This window comes from Silene latifolia, chromosome 3, assembly GCF_048544455.1.
Source record: "Silene latifolia isolate original U9 population chromosome 3, ASM4854445v1, whole genome shotgun sequence".
NCBI lineage: Eukaryota > Viridiplantae > Streptophyta > Magnoliopsida > Caryophyllales > Caryophyllaceae > Silene > Silene latifolia.
In genome coordinates, this window is record NC_133528.1 from 6,426,402 (window position 1) to 6,450,828 (window position 24,427).

Genomic DNA, 24,427 nt, shown 5'->3' on the forward strand with positions numbered 1-24,427 from the left:
ACCCTCCACCCTCCATCACCACCACCAATCCACCATCTTCCCCTCCCCACTTACAATTACAATAACATAACAATAATAAGAAGGTTTGTGTTTATGTTTATTATTATGTGTATGGATTTCGCACGCACTGCTTTGGGCTTCGTTCAACACACACTTCCCTCCTTTCTCTTCCTCTCTCTATCTTTCTTTCTTTCTTTCATTGGATCTGCAATTCCTTCTCTCAGATCTTCAATCACATTTCTAAATCCCCTCTTTTCTAAAATTCAATTAATTTAATTAATCAATTTTCCCCAATTTCCCGCATTTTCAATTGAACAATATAGTGTGATTCAAGAATTTGAAGACGAGTTAGTGGAAATTGATTGATGCCCATTTGAGATAGCGTGATTTGTTCATCTGGGTATCATTTCGTTTTCCATGATCCCATCAAATTAATCAAACCCCCTTCAAAATCAATTAAATTATACTAAACCTAACCGCCATTGTTGAACAACTTGAAGAAGAAGAAGAACTGAGAGTATAATTAAGTGGAATAATTAGTGATAAGTTGTTAATTTATACCGGAAATGCCCTTACAATCCGAAGAAGAAGAGGAAGAAGAAGAAGAAGAAAGGTTTTACGAATCACTAGATAGAATACTCTCCTCTTCAAATTCCTCTACTTCTAATTCCGAAGACGATACCGAAAACGCTGTCGTTTTACCCTCCTCCTCTTCTTCTCCTCGCCGCCGACGTGGGTCCCACCGCCGGTTGTCGGCTGCGGCGACAATGCCGTCGGTGGCGTCGAACTATGACGTGTGGATCTCGTCAGAGACTTTTTCACGGTCGTCAGTTGACCAGCGACGTGATCGGCTTCTTCAGGTTATGGGTTTTTCGGCTGACGTCGCGCTTTCGCGGCGTCGGCCTGACCGATCCGTGTCGTTCACTTGTGGGACCCATACTCCGCATCAGGAAAGGTACATAGTTGGCGGTAATGGTAATAGTGATCATGTTGATTTAAGTATCAATGGGTTTAAGTCAGATCACTGTAATAATAATTCGTCTTCAAATTCGTCAAATTCGATTATTTCAATTCGTTCTGTTTCTGATACTGTATATAGAGATAGTTATTATACTAATCGAAATGATAATAATTATGTTGGTAAGGTTAATGTTAATGTTAATGTTGATGTTAATGTTAATGCCGATGTTGGTAGTAGTAAGAATTGTAATGGGGTTGGGGTTGTTGGTGACGTGGGTGTTGGGTCGGGTTTGGTGAGTTTGAATAAGCCGCCGGTGGGGAGGAGTGGAGGTAATAAGGTGGAGGTGTGCAATGGTGGCATTGGGAAGGAGGCTGTTGTCGAGGATGTCGAGGTTGATAAGATGTGTAGGATTAAGAATCTTGATAATGGGAAGGAATTTGTGGTGAAGGAGGTGAGGGAGGACGGGACGTGGGATAAGGTGAAGGAGGTTGGGACGGGGAGGCAATTGACGATGGAGGAGTTTGAGATGTGTGTTGGGCATTCTCCTATTGTACAGGAGTTGATGAGGCGGCAGAATGTGGAGGATCGCTTGAATGGTGGTGGAAGGGATAATGGTGGTGAGGTAAGTGGGAATGGGAATAGGAATGGTGAGAATGGGTCTAAGTCGAAGAAGAAGGTTAGTTGGTTGAGGAGTATCAAGAATGTGGCTAGTAGTGTGGCGGGGTACAGAGAAAGGCGTAGTAGTGATGAAAGAGATACTTCATCTGAGAAAGGTGGACGGAGGTCTAGTTCGGCTACTGATGATAGTCAAGATTCGTCTTTTCATGGGCCGGAAAGGGTTCGAGTCAGGCAGTATGGAAAGTCAGTTAAGGATCTTACGGCAGTGTATAAGAGCCAAGAAATTCAGGCGCATAATGGGTCTATCTGGACTATTAAGTTTAGTTTGGATGGGAGGTATCTTGCTACTGCTGGCGAAGATTGTGTGATACATGTTTGGCAGGTGGTGGAGGCCGAGAGGAAGGGTGAGTTGTTGATGGATAGGCCAGATGAGGGTAGCATCAATATGTTGCTTTTGACAAATGGGTCGCCTGAACTGAGTTTGGTTTCTTCGAGTTTGGAAAATAACTTGGAAAGGAGAAGGAGGGGCAGGACATCTATCAGCCGGAAATCTGTGAGCTTGGAACATATTTTGGTCCCAGAGACAGTGTTTGGCCTGTCGGAGAAACCCATATGTTCATTTCAGGGGCACTCAGATGACGTCCTTGACCTCTCATGGTCCAAGTCCCAGGTTGGTTATTACTGTTTACCAAATCAATGTGCTTAGTTCCCTTTTATATGCAATGGCCTCGTAGTCAGTACTCATTTGTCTTCCCGTGTTCTCGTTTTGCCTGTTCTTTTGTGTTTGCTAAATGATATATGTATCACGAATACCCCAACCCCTTGAATCGTACTAACCTTGTACCCCCTTTTACACTTAAAAGTATAAAGAGACGATATATTTATCTTCCATATAATACAACTACAGCAACAATAGAGGATTAGTCGTAAAATTATTTAGGGTCGGCTGGCATGAATCATCATTTAAAGTCATTACTTAATGATAAAATTATGAAGAAAAAAGAAAGTTAATATACAACCAAAAACATTAGGCTGTGCTGTTGTAAATCTATTTTGACCATGTAACCGAATACGACAGCAGCTACCTAAATTAAACCTTGTCCCTTTGGTAAGGGTTTGGCATGGTTCACTTTCAAGCTGATATTAAGATCAGTCTATATCAGTGATACATTTGCTGTTATCTATCTACCTGACTATTCATAGAATCAGTATGTGGTTGCGATCTATCCTTCGGGAGGACATATTTGGAGTTGCTATTCCCCGTGTAATAGCGCGTAGTTAATTTTTGGGGCTTGCCCCTCATTAGTACCAAAAAAAAAAACATATTGCTTGTTTATTTTGTAATATACAATTCTAGGAAGGATTTAACCTTGATATGGACATAGAGTATAATTGTTTTCTTGTATATGGCATGTAATTTTTATGTTTATTCAACTTTTTGATATTGCTGTACGGTTTATTATCTTATTATTACACTAGTATAGATCCCGCACAATGCATGCGCGCGGTATATATAGATTTTTATTTTTTTAGTGTATTATTTATACATTTTAAGTTTGCACCTTAATATTTAATATTTTACCCGTAAATCACCCCATTGTATTTTGATATGAAACAAAAAAATTGAAATGGAAAACTAATCAAAGAGAATTAAGTAAAGTTAATATTTTTTTTTACCATAAAACAAAGGATTTCATTTATAAATTTTCTCCAATTATTCTAATGAATTTTTTTTATAAATTTTCTCCAATTATTTTAATGATTTTTTTTTTGTCCCAAAGCTAATTGAAAGTAAGTGTGTCAAGTTATTTTCTAAAGTAATAATTATTGCATTACTAAAAAATTTAGCGACTCATAATTTATCGTTTAATACCAATTTTTTTTAATGAAAAAAAATCATAATTATGAATTTAATAAAAAAGATTAGATTTAATTATAAGTATATTTATTGAAAATATAATAATTTAAAAGAAAGAAAGTTTCATTATTTCCTTATTTAGTTATATGCATTTTGGAGGGAAAACTAGGAGAGTTTTTATTCTCTTAGTAGTATGGGGGATGCTTGGTTTTTACTAAAAGTTCTCGTGTATTGTTTTTGTGGAGTCACCACTCTCTACATGTGTTTCAATGTAGTATAGGTGCCATATTGTAGTCTCAAGTTATCTTACTGTACAAAGTTACTTTTTCAGCTTTTACTGTCCTCTTCTATGGATAAGACTGTACGGCTATGGAATTTGTCTAGCAAGACCTGTTTGAAAACATTCTCTCACGGTGATTATGGTGAGTGCACCACCTTTTCTGCATGCAATTGTGCATTATTGAAGTTTGATTACCTTATCCTTTTCTTCAATACCTCTTCACTCTTCAGAAGAAATTGTATGGTTTTGCTTTCTGATGGTTAATTAACAGCTATATGCTTACCATTGTACCATTTTTTTTTTCTTTTCCACAGTAACTTGCATACAGTTCAATCCAGTTGATGATAGATATTTTATCAGTGGATCTCTAGATGCCAAGGTTCGCATATGGAGCATTCCTGATCGTCAAGTTGTTGACTGGAATGATCTTCACGAGATGGTTACTGCGGCTTGCTACACACCGGATGGTCAGGTATCATGGAAACTTAGCTAGCGATTCTTTTTCAAATATCTTTGGTATCATTTCGACAATTTATTTTGCTAAACCTCACAAGTTCTTAATTGTTGGTTTGTTTCTCTGAAGGGTGCATTGGTTGGTTCATATAAGGGAAGCTGCCGCTTGTACAACACATCTGGTAGAGTCTCACATAATCTTTTATATGCTTTACCAAACTTAATATTAGGTTATGAATTCTCTAATTTGTAGTATTATTGTTCCAGAAAACAAGCTGCAGCAGAAATGTCACATCAACCTGCAAAACAAGAAGAAGAAGTCTCACCTTAAGAAAATTACGGGTTTCCAGGTAAGGATTTTATGATGAGCCTGGTTCTTTTGTGCATTTTGTTTAGTTACGCATTAATAATTTAATATCACATCCCTTGACGACTTACATGTAATGTGTTTTTATGCATTGCTGTATTCTACCTGTTGAGGGATTATTGATGAGTTGTTAATCCCTTGTAAGACAATCTTTTATTAATATAACGCGAGACAAACTCAATTCAACTAGAATCTCCACTGGTAGACCCATAAATAAATTCACTAATAAATAAAGCCCATCAATAACTATCCCATCATATGGATCAGTCTCAGATGAGTATTTGTGATCGATATGCTTGATTTCTTCTGTGCCATTAGTCTGGTCATGTATATATATTAATTTATTTCTATGTGGCTATGTGCCTTATCCCATTCATGATGCTGCCTTCTGTATTACCTAAACTTCTAGCTTTTCATCGAGCAGTTTGCCCCTGGCAGCTCTTCTGAAGTTCTGATTACATCTGCTGATTCACGTGTTCGGGTTGTTGATGGAGTTGATCTTGTGCACAAATTCAAAGGTACATAGCACAAAGTTTTTCACGTTTTAACTTGTTTTTCTGTCACTCCTCTGGCCATTTAACTTTGTTAGGTCATTTTCTGTTGTATTTAATTGCTAAAGTCTGCTACTACCTTTAACGTTATTTTTATTGTTGATGAACACTAGGAAACTAAGTAAAGTAGAAATTAATTTTAGAAGATTTCCCCTTTTCCGAAATGTGTTTATGGGCCTGTTCCAAAGGAGCAATAAGTTTCTCGTACGGGCTGAAGCTTTCTCATAGAACTAACATTTGGCTCAGTTGGATTTGTTGGTTTTTGACTTAACTTCTTGTTTCTGATATGTATACTAGATGGATGGGGTTATGATACTCTCCATTCATTTTGGTTCACTACATTTTTCGAAATACCTCACATATTTTTAAAGATGTAGTAAATCTGATTGAATGGAGGGAGTATAATAGGGTAGGCCAATGCCTGAGCATTTCCGGGTTTGTTTACACACTTCATTGACCACTTTGGAATGCAATCGTTGTCACTATAGTTCTAGAAGTAAGTGATCAGAGTTTCTGTTGTTGATATTTATCTTGTAAGGACGACAACAACAACAATATCAGAAGACTCCCACTTGGGTTGGATGTAGGCAGCCTTGTCCATGTGAGGTTGTTTCCGAATGACCCCAAAAAGAAAGTTGGATTTTGGGTACCTTTACATTGAGGTGTATCTATCTAGCAAGTGGATGTTTTGGCAGATCTAAATTGAGATGTAAAGTTAAACCATCTTAATTAGCCCAAGGGAGGACAACGTTTGGCAGTACCCAGATGTTTTGTAATCCGTCCCGTCTTTAGTTCAATATTTTGCCAGTATCAATTCCGTGATATGTTGCTCAGACTTGCCGATTTGTGGCGGATGCCTAAAGCGCAGTGTCAAAAGTAACATAGAGTTGATCTGCTATAGCCTATGTGCTTTGGAATATTTGTTGCCATTGTTCTTATTTTCTGGTATGATGGTTGATCTGTGGTGAAATGTTGTGAAGTGTACTTAGATAATGTTAAGCTTGTCTGACCAGTGTGGCGGTTCCGCATTAACTAGTAATCGTAACTGATTTTTGTTGCAGTAAAAACAATAATTTAAATTCCTAATGCGAATTTTGAATAATTAATTGACTTGGAAATTCGTTGAGGATGAAGTTTGTGAGACTTTGGAATCAGAAGCGTTGGATGGGCTGCTTTTTATGTTCTTTCTATTTCTTGCCAGGGTTCCGGAACACCAACAGTCAAATATCGGCGTCCCTCGCTGCCAATGGAAAGTATGTTGTGTGTGCCAGCGAGGATTCACATGTGTACGTTTGGAAACATGAAGCTGACTCTCGTCCTAGTCGAAGCAAAGGAATCACCGTCACGCGCTCTTACGAACATTTTCACTGTCAAGATGTATCTGTGGCTATCCCATGGCCTGGGACGGGTGCTGGTGAATCATCTGGGCCACACGATCCATTCTCCGAAGAGCTCATTAGGCCCAGAGACCGTCTGGATGAGCTTCCTACCGCCAACAACCCTCCAACACCAGTAGATGAATTCAACGGCAATGACAGCTCGCCTTCTGGGTCGGGTTGTAGCAACAGTCCATTTCGTGGGTCCCTATCCAATGCACCTCACGGTTACATCTTTGACAGAATATCAGCCACATGGCCTGAAGAAAAACTCATTTTGGCCACAAAAAATCGCAGTCCTCGAGTCAGTTTAGACTTCTCAAATGGACTACTACAGAACCGAGCCGCCTGGGGGATGGTGATCGTAACCGCTGGTCTCCGTGGTGAAATAAGAACGTTCCAAAATTTCGGGTTGCCAGTTCGGATTTAATTCCTGTCCTGTCCCAATAGGTATTGTCAAGGTATTGTATTCCTTATTTTTTGTTGCGTCTTGTATAGGGAGAGATCGAGAAAAATTGTAATATTACGAGTTGAAATTCTTGCTTGTGCCCGTCCGGCTTACGAGGGTAGAGGAGGAAAGTACAGATGGGGAAGGGTTTGAAAAAAAGTCGGAAAACCGAGTGAAAAAAAAAAAAAAAAGGTATATGTAAACAGGAAATGTAGAGTAATGCCACAAAAAATGATATTTTGAGTTGAATGAATTGTTTCCACGAAATTCTTTGTCAATTACAGAAGCATGTGATGACAGTGTACTTTTGATTATGTTTGGCAAACTGTCAGAATCTGAATCATGTGAACTGTGAAGTGACAAATCTTTTAAATTGTTATTAATTTGTAAAAATGTCAGTCATCATTGATGTAGATCGTGTTAATATAGCCTGGATTTTTGATTTTTTTCATTTTTAGTACATTGTTTTTGCTGACTTTCTAAAATTATATCGGTTTAAAACCGGTTTCAGAGGTTTGCCATGTGCTAATCATACTGATTAGTGATTAATCACAGCATTGGTGTTGCCTGGCAGTTTCCTTTAATCTGTAATCTATTAATGGGAGTATTTGCTAATTATATTCCGAAATTCGAGTCGTCGAGATTTTCCGAACTTTGAACAAGAGTCCTCAGATGTCTCTGATTTGTGCACTGAGTCTGTGACTGGGTAACGTAGGTGGCTAATGAGCGACTGAATGAAGACGTATTTGATTAGTAGTACGGGTTGTACGTGTTTGCGTTCCACTCCTTCCATCGACCGTGCCATTTAAAATAGTGCTACAGCTAAGGCAATGAAATTATGCAAACTAAGCGAGATGCTCTCCTACAGTTCCTGCAAGACTGCCTCGTATATGGTTTATGAATAGAGTTGTCCATGGGTCGTCCCGTCCATTGAACCCAACCCATCCCGCTCACCAAATAAGCAGGTACAGACAAGGCATTTCGAGAAAAATACAAAGGCCCAGCCCACTAATCCGTCCCGAACCCGCTAACCCACATGTCCATGGGCCAAAAATTAAAAGATAAGACCGGCCCATGTCCGAGCAAAGCCCGCATTTGAATGAATTGGATTTTCGTAGCCAAGAGCGCGAGACTACTACAAACGGAGTAAACAAATCCGAAGCTATCCACCTAGTTTTTTGCACACGAGACTTTGACGCACTCGGTCAAGTTTCGCTACATTACTCACAAGGGATTTCCCCAAATCTCACAAGGTTGAAGGTTCACAACCGTAGAAAAAAATGAGTACACATACACACTGGTTACAATCTATATTTCACTAATCACTATAACCTTCTATGAGTTCCTTGTCAAATTTGAACATAAATTTTACACTTCTTGAAAAATCGAGCTAACAAACAATTGAAACTAATTTCACAAGGTAAACTATTCATCCTCGTTCAAGGATTTTGTACGACAGCAAGGGAGTGTTCATTGACAAATAATTCAGTGGGTTGAATACAAGTTCTCAAGGAGTCGTGCCCTAGCTGAGCTCTCTCATTGTCCCCAAACCCGAAGATTTGTCCCAGTCGTGTTATCAGAACTGTGTGATAAAGGCCTGTGCTTATCTGCGATATGTGGTGACCCCTCAAGCTGTCTAGAATCCGAGGCCTTACAATTTTGTCAGAAGCTCCACGGTCGGTAAACCCGAGGCTGCCAAATCCCATCCATCCGAAGGCATAAACCGCACCGGTGTCCCCAAGAACAAATGTTTTCCTCTTACTTGCACACACCTGCATACAGTGGGCATGGGACAGCAAGGTGGTTTGTTATACAAGAATATAGGTAACTGTAGAAACTGGAAACTGTATTAACATTAGTGCGTAACCTATGTTACTTAGACTCGGCTGCTAGTGCCAGACTTTGGTGTCAGTGTCTAACTGTCGGAAATAGAAATATTGTGAAAAAGTTCCATGTTTTTGGCCCATGTTGAAATGTAAGTGTCGTGTCTATCAGATAGGCAACATGTAGCCACAATGAAGCGTCAGAGTAACATATAGCCAACAACGCTCCATGTGCCACAACCTGAGCTACTGAGCACAACGCTCACCGCCACCTATAAGTAGGTTAGGTCACAGAAGGTCTAGGTACTAGGAATCTAAACTGGACTAGACTGGAAGTCTGGAATACCCCAGTAATTTGAATTCTGAAAATACAATTTGTTGATACGAGTAATATTATCAATAAGTTGCCCGCAAGGGTGGTGTCTAGTGGTTAAAACTTGGGTGAAATTCGCAAGGGACTCAGGTTCAACCCTCCCCAAGAGCAATCTTGTGGAGTATTCACTCTCGGGTGGCTAACCTGGTATACATGGTTGGTGGGTTATCACGTATACCCGGGGTTTACCCAGTTCGCACCGAAGGTAGCGGTTGCGGGTTCCCTCGTTATCCAAAAAAAAAAATTATCAATAAGTTACACTCCTCAAATCTACCACATGAAGTATAAATAAGTACAGGCTCTCTTCAAACCCACATTTCTCAGAAGGGTAAAAAGGGTGGAAAAATGAATTTGTAAAGCATTAAAAGTTCGCAGGCAAGATGTTTCCTCTTTAAAAATCACAACCGTAAATCTTAATATTGGGTGGAGAGAAGTTTGGAACCGTTTTTCTTTTTTCAGAAAGCTTGCAAAAGAGAGGTAATATCCACGGATAGCAGCAAAACAAGAACAATCATCCACCAAAGTTGATTCAATGGGAGATATGTCTCAAGGATCAAACACAGTTTCTTGTGGCTACTAAGTTTGTAAGGTACCAGACTACCAGGGCAGAAGTGTCCAAAAGAAACTAACCTGCACTGCAATATGATGCTTCAGACTGCTTACGAGTGCTGGAGTTGTCTTATCTATCTCATCTCCATGACCCAAAGCGCCACAATAGCCTTTGCCCCAAGTATACACCTATCATTATTTCAAATATTAAGAAGGAAATGCATAAGAATCGACACATCAACTATGACCTATCCATAAGGTCACATATCAATACACATCCACGGAAGACTAAACGAGTTGCACTTCTTTTTCTATTGTTAGGTGGCATTTATTAGATTGAAATCCGACTCAAATTCATTAAAGTAGTCTCTCTGTGTTGTTAATATATAATTATAATTATGTGTTTCAATCCTCCTTTACCGCACCATTTGTGGGAGCCTTTCTGACGCTTAGGTAACGTTGCCCATACATCCATGTTTAACATACAGGATTAATCAGCTAAAGATAAAAACTTACATATCCACTAGAATCAAGAGCAACAACGTGCTCGTCACCAGCTGACACACGTACTATATGAATACCCTTTCTTTTGAAAGAAAGGATAGCCCGAGGCTGGTTTTCATTATGCTGCTCACCATGACCTAGACAGAAATTAGTACCCGAACCAAAAGAGTATAGTGTGCCATCATGAGCCACTGCTAATGCATAACTTGGACCAGCAGAAATCTGAACAATAGGGCCAACACCTTCAAGAAGCTCCACAATTGTCGGTGTTGGTCTATCTACAGTGTCACCAAGACCAAGCTGTCCTTGCGAGTTTGTTCCACATGTATACACATGGCCCTCCTTAGTAAGAAACATTGTAAAACTAAGGCCGGCAGCAACCTGCAAAATGTCAAATAAATTTCATCCTTAGTGTGCATTCATCATCACATCTAAAGTATGGTAATTAGCAAATAAAAATGCAAACAGTGCCACAGAAGATGAATAGCAAAGCAAAAAAATAGCCTCACAGTGACATTGGATTAGATGATTAATCGTTAGTAATAAGCTAAAGGTGAGGTGGCCAAATGCTCGAAGATTTTATATCCTTCATTCTTTCTAAAACCAAGCAATTACCAGAATGGAGTATCTTGTTTTAAAACCCATGATCTTAGAAATTTAGAGCCTCCAACCCCGACTAAGACGACGCTTCCTATATTTTGGGTGATTGTGTCCTTCAATTTACATAGTAGAGCTTAATCATCAAAAGCTTTATAGAGACAATTTATCAATCAGATAAGCGACCAAGTTACATGGTCAGGCAGCATCTGATCTGTTCCATATGGAGCACTAATTGGAGCTCCCTTTATCTCATGTGTGCCGAGACATTTCCTAACGAATTTTACAATTTACCACTGATCTGTAAAGAGAGTCCATGCACACAGCACACACAATATAAGTATTGAACAAATTTTATCTTTTCAAACAGGAAACAGTTCTTACTTGCTTACAAGGAACGCCTTTCAGTGCTTCGACTAAGCGAGGCCGGAATATTGGCCTAGTCGTGTCTTTATGACCGCAACAATAATTGGAGTTGTCTCCACATGTAAAGACCTATAGATCAGCGAGGAAAAGTACATTACACAAATATCTAACAACCAGAGTCACTGGACAAGCAATTATGTTGGTGATTTTATCTGATCATTATTGGAAAACTGCATGTTAATCATCAAAATATACTGTAAGACAGTTACTAAAAAGTTAGAGGCACTTGGATATATAACTTGCTTTACTATATCTTCGACATTCTCTACTTCGAAAAGGATATCTTAAACAGGCAATAATTACTTCTTTTGGACTTTTAGATGTAATTTTGAACGAACTTCTGAAAATGACTTAAATGGAGGTAGTTTATCAGTTCTTCAAATCCTAAAGAGAAAACACAGCCTGAACTAATCAGACGAACTTTTAAAAAATCAATGATGCATTACACCATTATAGTCAGTTTCGACAGTTGTACTACAGAAAACGGAACTTGTTAAAATATCACAAACCTCTCCAGACTGAGTAACAAAAGCTGCATGATTGTGTGATGCTGAAACTTGGACGACAGGAGATAAAGAGGGAAATGTAATCCGGCTAAAGGACACGCACTTAGTAATCTCAGGCCCATGACCAAGAACACCACACAAACTAGCCCCACAAGAGTAAACAGATGAATTACTGATAAGCAATGTGTGGTATCTTCCCGACTTTATCTGCATCTGCTGATATACAATTTACAAAGTAATGGTGTAAGGTTAAGCGCCACAAGAATCTCACAAATTAATATCCTAGTTTTGCAATACACACAAAACTGAAAATCATAACTTACATTTAAAAAAAAAAAAAAAAAATCAGAAAACCAATCTCAGATGTCTATAACTCATACAGCAAACAATAACCTTAAGAAACAGTTAACAGAAACAGTACATCCCTGCTAAGATAACCCACCAATAATATACTCGAGCAAAACTAAAGTTTTTTCGGGTTTAACATGTATCACATTACCAACCAAATCATGCAATTTTAAACATGATACATTTCCCTAAAATATGAATGTGGTAGTGTCTATTCCCACACTACTGTTCAAAACCTTACCGAATTCAGAACAAATTTTACTAATATTTTCCTTAGTTTCCAAATTGGTCAGGAAGGTTTCATATGTTATAACAGAGGGCAGGATCACAAAACCAGTATTTGGTTAATAAAACAAAGAATAATTAAATTCACTACATTTTATAACTTTTTTCTCTCCAGAATTACTACCTTTTAAGCGCGTGAGTCATCTAGATCAAAATTCACTACCAAATTACATCTTTGATAATAGAAATGATTTTTAGAACAATTTGCTACTTGAACCCTTTAGCATGAGGACATGTTTGGTGATAGGGATGTTTTTTGTAAGTGTTTGTGTAGAGCCAATTGGCCGGAGAATCAGCTTTCTTTTCACCGAAAGTGTTTTGGTAGCAAATTTTGACCAAAATAACTTAAAAAGTTAATAATTTTGACAAAAGAGTTTTAATGTTCATAAGTTTGAAAAAAGCCTATATAAAAGGTAGTAAATTCTTATTTACCCTTAAAACAAACCATAAACAACCACCCAACTAGCAACATAAAAAGTCAACATCAACATTACCCCAGTGCCTCAAAGGCTCCCACAAATTACAATATAGCGGGGCAGGGGAGTCAAATGTACGCAGCCTAACCACCACGCTCTAAGCTAATATAACAAAATCACACAAGCTGACAAGCTCACACATTTTCAGCATAGCATCAAACTAACCATCAATCACAAAGGCTACAATGTCACAAATAACACAATTTACAAAACCAACTACTAAAAAAGAGAAAACAGCTAGCTACTAATCTATTCAGAGAAATTACTGGGTACACCCGGTGTATACTAGGTTTGAGATCATTTTCCAAGAATAAAAAGAGAGTTTTCTCATTGGTTAGGGTGTCCGATAATGTGATACACCCGGTGTGCCTAAGAATTTTCCGTCTATTCGAAAGTATAAACAGAGAAAAGAACCATTACATTGCCAACAGAAGTATCAACAATATCAGAAGCTTGTTGAACAGATTGCAAAAATCTCAAAACCCTCTTCGAATTTCCACCACACCTATCAAACAACTCTTTCTTAGCATTAACACTCATGGGTTCGAAAATCGGGTTCAAATCACATAATTGGGCAGTTGCAATATCAACTAAAGACCTAAATTTCATAGGATATAACCCTTGACATCCTCCAAATATAGAGCAACTTAGCTCCAAACATACAAGATCAATTGCACTTAATCTACCTGAAGTCAATATTTCCAATACAATATGGGATGGTAACTCATAAATCGAACCCGATACCGCCATTTTAATACAAAATTGACTACAATATTGGATTTTTATACAACAATGGTGAAAAAATCAAACTTTTTATCAAATTTTAAGGCGAAATCGAGAGCAATTGAAGTATAATATTAAGAAAACATCAGAGGGGAGGAAAATATTGGAAATTGAGTAGACAAATTGGGTTTTTTGAGAGATTAGTAAAGGATTAAACATGAGAAGTATGTCAATTATCAAATTTTAACTATTTTGACCTAGAATTTGGGGATTTTGTTAATTAAAGCTGATTAGAGGGGAAATTTGAGAAATTGAGAAATGGGTATTGTAATTAAGGAAGAATTATGAAGTGGGTATGAGAGTAATTAGGGAATTAGTGAGTGGAATTTCAAATTATCAATTTTTAACTATTTTGACCTAGAATTTGGGGATTTTGTTAATTAAGGGTGATTAGAGGGGGAAAATGAGAAATTGAGAAATGGGTATTGTAATTAAGGAGGAATTATGAGGTGGGTATGAGAGTAATTAGGGGATTAAGGAGTGGAAATTCAAAGAATGATAGCTGAAATTAAGGAAATTAGAAGAAATTTGTGGAAGAAGAAGGATGAAATGTGGAGAATTTTGGTGGTTCTTTTTGTGGAATTAAAGAGTGAAAAAAGTTGGTGACTTAACTGACAAAGTCTCCACTTTCTGACATTAAGCTTTTAAAGTGGCGCTTATGAGTAATGTGCTGTCAAATAAAGAAAATTATTTGATCATTTGATAGTTCAAAATTCTTGTTTTAGGCTATGTTGTCTTTGGCTTAATTTTCCGTTTATTTCAATTCAGCTCAACCTATCTCAATTCAGTTTAGATTCATTCAGTTCAATTCAAACCAATTTAGCTTATTTCTTCATAAATTAACTCTTACTTCAAATTCATTCAGTTCAGTTCAGCCATTTTCAGCCGAAAAGAAGATGGCCTTAGACAATAATATTCGTTATAGTTTATACTACTTGTAAAACGGATTTAAATAGGCACTCCGGTCTATAAAATAGTACTCCCTCCGATCCAGACAGATGGTAACACTTACCTAAAATGGATGAACCACACCAATGGTAACATACCATATTTGGCATAAAAAAGGACTAAATTACCCTTACATCCACTATCTATTTACAACTTTATCATCCACTCACCAACTACTTATTTAATCCACCTAAACTCATGTGGCCCCAATCAAACTTTCCTACTTTACCCCTTACCTTTCCACCTTTTCTTAAATAACCACTTTTTCCCTATGTTACCATTTGTCTGGATCGGAGGGAGTATTTAAATAGCTACTAATCTACTCCTTAAAATTCTTGTTTTAGACGGTAATATCCGTCTCCACTTTACACTTCCGAAGTTCCAACTTAACCTTTTTATGTTTAACTTAATCATATGTTGAAGTGCTGAACTAGCTTTTCAGCTGCGTATCAACCAACGGTTATCAACAATCCTCCCAGGTTTTTTTCAACTTTTCTTGTTAGTTAAGGATACATTATGCAAAGTAGGCAGTTTAAAATTGTTGGGTATTAGTACTTTTCAGGGGATTGCAGATTGCGCATTATTGTCGACGGTGAACATCTGATTTACACCCAAAAAGAAAAAAGATACGTACTCCGTATAATTTATGGCTTTATGCAATGCACGATGGTGGGCTAAGTATGCTACCTTGAGTCCTTGACTATTAGTATATTTGTATATTATACCAATAGATAGATTAGGAGTAGTGGAGATAGATTAGGAGTAGTGGATTAAGAGTAGCATCTGTTAAATTCAACAACGGGTCTGGGCCGCACCCAAACGGAGGAGAAAGAGTCCACAACGTAGGCCCAAGAGGGTTCCACTCTAAAACCAATTGGCGATAGAGGGAGTAGCCCATTGCCTTATAAAGTGGTAATTCTTCTCCTCTTTTATCAATGTGGGACAACCCTCACATGTGGGACTTTGGGTTTCTTTACACTCCCCCTCACATGTGAAACCCACTTTTCACACAGTCTGGACTAATTCAACTGAGCAACTTTGCTCGTCCAGCTGTAAACATGGCCCAATATTAACTCAGATCGGACAAATTCAACTGAGCAACTTTGCTCGTCCGTCTGCAAACTTTGGCCCATGAAACCCAGGTTTTTAGCCATGGGCTCTGAATTTAACAGCATCATTGATTATGATTGCAGTCTGTACAAAATCTGTGATAGTGACTCTAAACAGAGAAAAAGGATTACGTATCTGAGGTAGTCACGCCGGCACTGTAGTTTTTGGAAGATATACACATTTTTTTCCGAAAGATATTACCATTTATAAATATAGTTTTTGAGCAATATTATATTTTTTTAGTGTAATGTTTTAGTAAATGTGCTCAAAAACTTTATACTAAAGCACAACTCAAAAGCTTTAAAATAAAACTCAGAAAATAAACAATAAGAGGTACTACCTCAGATGTATAGTCTATGAACTGCTCTAAACATAACATGAGCTTGTTTCAGTCTTTTTAAATTGGTTGTTTATATCGAGAAAAGTCATACGATAAAAACACAAATTATAGAATAAGACTGTCTTACAGTATGAGACAGTCCTTTTATTTGTTAACAACTTAACACTCACTTTTTGCTATCAATAAACGAGTACTGTACATAAAAGATCATTGGCATTTTAGGGATGGTAGACCACTAGACCCTTGTTTTGAACCTATAGGGAAGCGGGTTAATGAAAGGTTCGGACAATCGGACTGTCTTGCAAGCCCTATACTTAACCAGGTTCAGCTTCATAAAAGCTGTGTCCCAACTTCCTGCAAGGTTTATGCCAGATGATTCAGGCTTCGAAATCTTTGCCCTAAAAGACGATCCTTTTGTGTGCTTTACAGCTTAGAACTATTTGATCGGGTTTGGACGCAACATCGGTTTATACATTGAGGACGGTCACAACCGCTAGTGGGAACGATCCTGGTCAGGGAAGGCTAAGACGCCGCCTCAGAGTCAAATCTTTCTCGGACAATTTTGGTAGGATCACGAGTGTTTAACCAATAAAAGTCGTTTACAATGAGGAGTTTTTTGTTTATTACCAAATAGAAGTTCGGTTTTTCTAACGTGTGATCTAAGGGATCCTGTTAATAAGCTAATTAGAGAAAAATTTCAAGATTATTTCACTAATTATGGTAAACCGACAGACTTTACCGGTTTATTTGATTCAGTAAAAGATCAGTACTTAATTTTTCATTCATTTGTAGCCTGTTCTTATTTGGTAGGAGAATTATTTGATAGTCTTGTGCATACTTTTCTCGGAATTAATTTTTCGGACCATGGCTATCCGGATCATCAGGATCTGGCTCCTTGAAAACTCCGACTTCAGATTTCCCTACATGAACCAGTGGCAAACCATCTTCGGGATTTGGATCAGCATCAGTCCCTATTACTTCCACTGGAACATGGATCATCGAAGTAGAAGGCAAACGCTGACCAGCTACCTTGGCGTCTTCATCTTGACAATGACGGTTCTCATCATCCGTGATACCACAATGTCGTCCATCACCGTTACCTCCCAGGTTCCGGGATTGGTGGAGAGAAGAGGTTAGGGACACCCTATGAGCTAAGCATAGGTTAATGGAGAATAAAAGCAGCACAAGAAAACTCAAGTAGCGGAATTTCGGTAGAGAAGCCATTATTTTGATTTGCATAACTGTGTATACTTGTGTTTTCAATTTATAGACTCGGTACCGAAATGCTCGAGTATGCAGTAGTTCGGCAAGAAAGATAACGTGTATGCAACTGACTGTAACAGTTAGGGTATGTTAGGCTCCAGATTTCGGAGTGGATGAAATAATACAATATGAAAACGAAATTCTGTTGAACCAAGTAGTCTCCCATATGCACGATTTCCGTATTTCAATAATCCTACGGAATGTTATGATCAATACAGTTTGGTACAATAACTTGTTTCATGTGATGTATTTCTGGACGATTTCATTTTAGGTTCGAAGTACAACCATAAGCAATTTCCCAAGTGCCTAACATATTAAGCGGAATTTAGCGACAAATAAATCTTTGATAGTCCGGTTCAAACTAAATAGCAAAGTAGAAAGCAACTCCGTTTTGTCTGAACAGATCAGCCTTCCATTGTCCATACCGAATGTAGAACTGCATAGTTTCAGCCATCCACCGACCACCATTGAGTTCTAGCAAGCAACTTCAGTGTCTTGTACTGTCGTCACATAGCTGATTCTGATTACGAACGAAGCTTCCATTACAATCAGCAGCGACAGCCAGTTATCACATCGCAACATCTGGATCCAGCTTCCTCTGTATAGCAGCTGCAGCCTACACAGAAATGAAAACATAATTGTTGATAAGAAAAGGATTTAATGATACACTGAACTACTGAAGAAAGGTGCATTACAGAAGTGACGTTCCGTTTCTTACCTCAGTGTTTCCAATTTTAAACAGGTACACCATTTCCTCCTTCAGCCGCACTTGCTCTTTCATTGCTTGTGCCTGCAGTTTCAAAATAATGGAAAGAAAAAGAAGTGAATAAACAAGCACATGCAGAATTCGATTCTATGGAGATTGACCTAAAACAGAGGGGGAGGGCGATTGCAGAGACTAACCATGCCATCCTTCTTCATAGCATCCTTCAATGCTATTATCTCTTGCTCCTTTTGTTTTTCGCGTACTTGCATCATTTCTTGCCTGTAAAAGATACGAACAATTAGATACAGCAATTCGTGAAACACTCTCAGAGACCACCACTCATGAGCAGACAAGAGCAACAAAGGAACCTATTGGACCCTCATCTCTGCTTCTACGAAAGGGAAAATAACCAATGAAAATGCCCAGTACTACTACTAAGAAGCAAAAAACTGTTTCCAGACCAACAAGTTTGTCAAAGGTAAAGAGTAAACACAAGCCCAACGTACCGACGTTGTTCTTCATCATTAAATACGCTGCGCTCTGTATGTGAGACCTTTTTGAAGCCCTTTTTCATCTCTTTTTCCAACTTACGTCTGTGATAAGCATCCAGGTCATAGTACCTGCATCATTATCAAGGAAAATAATGTATTAATGGTATGTTTGGGAACCTAGAATTGGATTTGAATTCCGGAATTGAGACAATTCAAGCGTTTGGGAGCCCCTAGAATTTGGAATTGGAATTGGACTCAATTCCCTATCAATTCCATCTTAGTTAAAATTTGGCACTCTCAAATTCCTACCATATAGTAGTCATTTCAATTCCATCACTACTTGATTACGGTTTTTTGTGATGCAAGTTTCATCGCAATTTTTTTTATTTATGATTTTTTTTAATCGCAAATACTTTCCGTCACAAGATTTATTTTTTCCTAATAAAAAACTCAAAAAAAAAAATTTGCTGACTTCGACCCATACGTGACCCGCCCAATTCCAATTCCAATTCCATGAGTTCCCAAACGCCAATGAGAAATTGAAATCCGGAATCGAATTCCATGTGATCTCCAAACGAATTTTTGGAATTGAATTCGAACATTTTGATTTCTACAATTGAAATCATGAAAATGAAATCAATTCCGGGTATCCAAACACTACCTAAATACATTATACAGATACTACTATAGTACTACACAAGTGCAAATACCTTGTATAATGATTAAGAAGCACGAAGAAAAAAAACTGAATGATTCTCTTCCTACACTTTTTAAATGGACTTTTTTCATCTAACCAGGGATAGGGATCTCATGTTTACATCATCAATTCATTATCAGAGCAAATTTTATTTTAATCACCTTCGCATGTAGCAGGAGAACCATTATGCACTACTACGAACATAGTTCTATGCTATTAGGCTCTACACATCATGTTACTATCTACCGAAGTAAATAGTCCTCTATGTAACATGTTTCTCACATTTGGACCTAGGAAAATATAACTAACCTATCAATTCATACGAACACTTACGGGTACCACTAAGAATAACATACCACCCAATAACCCAACAGAAGTGGCAGAACATGTGTGCGACTTCTGCCACTGAAATACTTGTAAGTTGTAATTTGTTTTGCAGACGACATCCAAAGATGATGTGCTGTATCCTTCTCAAATTCGGTAGTAAGAAAATATAACTAACCTATCTATGTTTTGGAATGGCATATTTCCGACCACAAGCACCCTCAGCTCAAACCTCATTGACATTTAGAATAGATGCACACAAACAAGTCATTACAGTACATGGCTCAAGCACCCTTCTCCTTTATAAAACCAGCATGTGTCAAACAGACTCGCAATTTTGCTTGCCACAGCACAAGAAGGTCAGAGATGGTAGCTCAATGAGGAGACTCACAGAAGTCGTGAGTAGGTTGTATGTCCCAGAAGTGACTTCTTTTGAGCTTAGGGGATCAAAGATGCACTCCTCTTTAAACAATGTAAAGCACAAACCTCAATAAATAAACAACAAATGCATAAAAGAGCACTCAACAAACATTTGATAAAAAATTATTGAAATAGTTACAGAATCCTCACTTTTTAGAAGGGAAAGTGGCTGTGTTGTAATCCTCCATATATCTGTCCAAAATAAAGATGTTAGCCTCACAGGTCTTGTCAACAACTAAAAAGCATTCTGAGGTATATAACTTACTCTTTGAACATAACTTTCTCGTCCCGGTTAGGCAGACTTTCAAGGTTCACCTATACAAATACAAAAACTAGTAAACCCAAATCTGTACAGATGAAATTATAAAACAAGAGTGACGTTTAGGAGAATAAAAGCGACACAAAAAAAAAAGCAGGAGAAACAAGATCACACTGCAATAAAGCCATAAACTGTCCATGGTTTGTGAAACATTTGGGCCAAAAGATAAAATTAGGGAGTGCATATATGCACAGAAACGTTCAGATGTTGCTTCTCCAATTAATATGAGTGCTAATCACTTCAATTAGATGTCACCTCAAACAAATCTCTTTCACAGTTTAATATTACGGGCTAAAGGATGGAAGCTACACCGTAGCAACAAGAAATACTGAATTACCAACCAAAGAACAACAGACAAGTAACAAAAACCAAACAAGCCACAATAAACCGGAAATGCACAATCTCTTAAAGATACGAGTATATGACTGTATAATTATTAATTAATCTACACAAGAATAATGCACAAAAATTGACGCATGCAACAATAATGCAAGCAACACGATTCATTTATCTAGGAGGCAGTTCAACTAAACGGCTTCAAGTAACATGAGTACATGACCAAACAAATACCGGGTTAAGTGACCTACCTTGACTCAAAAAGAAATATGGCTCGATTAGGGCCTAAGCTCTAGCCTATAGCTGTATTAAATTACGGCCCAGCCCCAAGCCCAGCCATCCCAACCCAATCCTGAATCTGATCCCAGCCTTGCCGTGACCTTAACTCTAACATCTTGCTCATAGCCTCATAGCCCAGCCCGCTGCCCTGGCTAGGCCAGAAGGGGTCTAGTATTGAGCCTAGCTCGGCCCAGAATCAGTAAGGACAGAGTTGTCTCAGTTACACATGAGGCATGACCTAAGATCACAAGCCTATTAGCCAATGCAACTACCAAAATAAGAAAAAGATGCCCAGTTATTAAAGACACAATAGCTGCATAAACCATGGACAACAACAACAACAACAACATCAGAGCCTTAATCCCAAAATGATTTGGGGTCGGCTGACATGAATCATCTTTCGAACCGTCTATGGGTGAACGCACGCCTCAAAATGCGAATAAAAAAAGGGAAGATGAAAAACAAAAAGGAAGAACGAAAATGTAATGGAAAGTCAAGGTGAACTTAGGGGTTTTAAAATCCAATTCCGTCTTTCTTTTATAAAAAACTTAAAATTTAAATCGAGAGAAAAGATTAAAACGATTTTTAAAAACCGAAATAGAGTTAAGGATCCGGAATGAACCAGGTAAAATCTATAAGAAAGAGGTTGGTGAAAAACCATGGACATCGTAATAAAATAACTTCAGCAGGTTTTCTACCGAGGGAAAAATGAAGGGCTGGTATCAGATTGGAGGAGAATAGTATACATCAAGAAAAGAGCATGGTAGCACCTCAGTTCACAAAAAATACCTGCTTAACTTCAAGCAGCCATGCTGTGAACTCTGGTCGTTTATTCCTACAAGTAGCAGATAAAACATGAGTGCATTGAAACTAGGAAGAGATTTCTCAGAAAGCAGGAACAATTTTCAAAACATGTTCCAGTAAAAAATGCCAGCCAAAAAAACAGAAACGAGTGATGTTTTAACTTGCTTTATTATCTGTCGGTTTGCTCTCATTTTCGTGATTAATAGTGCAGCACAGATGCTGTGTGTTCAAAAGTTATTAATGAACTCTGGAATATATTGGAATATATGGTCTTAAGATGTATGTGCATGAATATAGCACAGTGTGACTGAGAAGACTGATTTTTTTTAGGTTGATTTGCAAAAGTCCAAAAGGATAATAATGAACTTAGAAGTTCATTAATTTACCGATAGATTATTAGCTCACATAATGTCTGACATGAGAGATGAGCAACAAATCAACCTAAAAAAACAAACGAAGGACTAAGCATACAAGAAGTCCATAGTTGTTATCAAGGAAATAAGTAACATATCCAGTTTCAAATATAACAAAAATGATGATCCCAAGATAATGTAGCAACTCTGATTACATACATCCCAACCATCAAAGATGAAGAAATCAAATGTAAAGCTGTCAAGCTCTAAAATTCCAGAGATGTCAGTGATAACGCTAGAAACATTGACCGATTATATAGGAAGTTTAAACCCTTAGACTATATATAACAATCAGGAAAAAGTGATATAATGCAGAATGCTACTGCATCAACATCTTTGAAAGGCACAAAGCAATGCTTTCTACATTGTTGTCATCACGAAGCTCAATTCCACGCAAATTCACATCCCAACCTCTCAATAGTAACTTCAGTGAACAATCCCACAATCATAAGCGGTCACATATGTCTACCTAACAAACGATTCTAAAAACCCTACTCTACTACAGAGAAATTAGTTGCACAAACTTCCTAGTTTGTATTGTAACAGCACATTTCTGTCACAAAGGATACATCTTTGGTAGCAAATCAACAAACACTGCAGCTGTATCAAATCCTAAACTCCACCCCTACCAAAGCATAGTCAATACAAGCGCTCCCAAGAACAACTAGCTTACCAAACCCCTACCCTAAGAATGGAATTAACATCGCGAAATGCCGATATTACCTAACATGCTAGTTGCTATCTGACCCTAATTCCTTACAAAATCAATAAGATTTCATGAGAAACACCTATAAACATTACTAGCTAAACTAGAGCAAATCTAGCCCTAATTCTCCTCAAAATCAAAGTATATGCTCAACAAATGCATAGAAACACACGAAAACAGTCAAAACCCTAACCCTAGGAATCGAAACCGAAATCGACATAAACAAACAACACCATACCTCCCCCAAGAATTAGTAACAGCTAGACTACATCATAAGCTCAGCAAAAGCATGGAAACACATGAAAACAATCAAAACCCTAACCCTAGAACTCGCAATCGAATCCGAAATCGACATAAACAAACAAATAAACAGGAATCAAGCATTATACCACATATCAACTTCACGAACAACACCAAATTTTCCCCAGGAATTAGTAACAGCACCAATTTTTCCCCTTTTCTCTTTCTCTTTCCTTTTTTTCTTCTCATCTTTTTCTCTCTTCTCCTTCTTCTTCCTCTTCCTCCTCCTTTCACCATCATCATCACTATCACTATCATCATCGTTCTTCTTCCTTTTCTTCTTCTTATCTTTCTCTCTCCTCCTTCGCTTCTCCTCTCTCCGTTTCCTCTCTCTTCTCTTCCTCCTCCTCCTCTCCGATTCCGACTCGGACGATTCTGATTCCGAATCCGATTCCGACTCGTCGTCATTGTGCCGCTTCCTTGAAGATTTCCGCTTTCTGCGCTTCTCGTAGGATGAGGATGATGAATATTCCTCGGTTTCAGTGCTTGATTCGGAATCTTCGTCGTATGATGATGATGATGATGATTCCGAAACGCGTCGTTTGGATTTCTTCTTCTTGTCGTCGATTGAAGATTTTGCTGTTGTTGTTGAGCGTTCATTTTGAATTGGTTCTTCTTCGGTTGATGTTGTTCGCCTTTCATGGCGTCTCTCTCTCCTCGATTCTCCGTCTCTCGCCATTTTTCCGAGCTACTAGAAGCTCGACTGTGTAAGGTTATTCAGGGCTTTAGGATGTTATTAACTTTCTTTAAATTTGTTTTCACGCAAATTAATGTTAATATCCGTTTTAAATTAAAACAAATCGAGTAGAGTGCTTGAGAGTTGAGACTTGAGACTTGATTCCAAAAAAAAAAGTTTTTTTTTGTGGGCAACATTAGAAGAATGTGTCACTTAAGTCATATATATCCGACTAGGGATGGCAATGGATCCAGGATCCGCTCCAGATCCGTAGGATCCGGCCAGCATGGATCGGATATGGATCCTAATTTTTGGAACCCGTTGGATATGGATCGGATATGGATCCATTCCTTATAAAGCGGATATGGATCTGGATCTCATCACTCAGATCCAGATCCGATCCGCAGACCCGTTTTCAATAAAAAAAATAAACAAATTACTCATTACTTACTTCACAAGTCATAATTTTATAGTGATGGGGCATATTCTGCACCCGCTGACCGAGTCAACATATTGACCAAGGTCAAAGCTAAAAGATAACAAGTCAAAAGAAAAACAGCCTAACCGACAAAGCCCGTCGGCCTGTCACTTGGGTCTCGGCTCAAGAACTAGCGGGCGAGAGGCATATCGTTGTACTCACATCCGGTCCCCTCGGCATGGAGTCAACCAGCTGCCGGACTGTCATGGGTCCCTCGGCCGAGGGTAAGACAGTC

General features: G+C 38.2%; 3 protein-coding genes across 4 annotated transcripts; 1 reads left to right on the forward strand and 2 right to left on the reverse strand.

Annotated features, from left to right (window-relative positions):
• On the forward strand, positions 1-7,179 carry LOC141646961 (uncharacterized). Its single transcript, XM_074454975.1, has 7 exons — positions 1-2,249; positions 3,769-3,859; positions 4,032-4,189; positions 4,301-4,352; positions 4,438-4,520; positions 4,962-5,055; positions 6,290-7,179. Exons 1-7 carry the CDS (start codon positions 567-569, stop codon positions 6,892-6,894), a joined length of 2,766 nt encoding a protein of 921 aa, XP_074311076.1. The 5' UTR covers positions 1-566; the 3' UTR covers positions 6,895-7,179.
• A 924-nt stretch (positions 7,180-8,103) lies between these two features.
• Positions 8,104-14,254, reverse strand: LOC141646960 (ultraviolet-B receptor UVR8-like). 2 transcript variants are annotated; one of them, XM_074454973.1, is made up of 6 exons: positions 13,220-14,254; positions 11,694-11,906; positions 11,143-11,253; positions 10,174-10,542; positions 9,739-9,846; positions 8,104-8,684 (listed from the first exon to the last, which is right to left on the reverse strand). In XM_074454973.1, exons 1-6 carry the CDS (start codon positions 13,547-13,549, stop codon positions 8,352-8,354), a joined length of 1,464 nt encoding a protein of 487 aa, XP_074311074.1. In that variant the 5' UTR covers positions 13,550-14,254; the 3' UTR covers positions 8,104-8,351. The 2 variants fall into 2 exon arrangements, with proteins under 2 accessions (XP_074311074.1, XP_074311075.1); XM_074454974.1 differs by having other exon boundaries at positions 11,694-11,903; positions 13,220-14,233.
• A 3,129-nt stretch (positions 14,255-17,383) lies between these two features.
• Positions 17,384-23,909, reverse strand: LOC141646962 (uncharacterized). The gene is made up of 8 exons (XM_074454976.1): positions 23,128-23,909; positions 21,605-21,650; positions 20,147-20,196; positions 20,032-20,073; positions 18,456-18,569; positions 18,147-18,228; positions 17,962-18,033; positions 17,384-17,859 (listed from the first exon to the last, which is right to left on the reverse strand). The coding sequence occupies exons 1-8, from the start codon at positions 23,715-23,717 to the stop codon at positions 17,812-17,814; spliced, it is 1,044 nt and encodes a 347-aa protein (XP_074311077.1). The 5' UTR covers positions 23,718-23,909; the 3' UTR covers positions 17,384-17,811.
• Between the last annotated feature and the right edge of the window lie 518 nt (positions 23,910-24,427).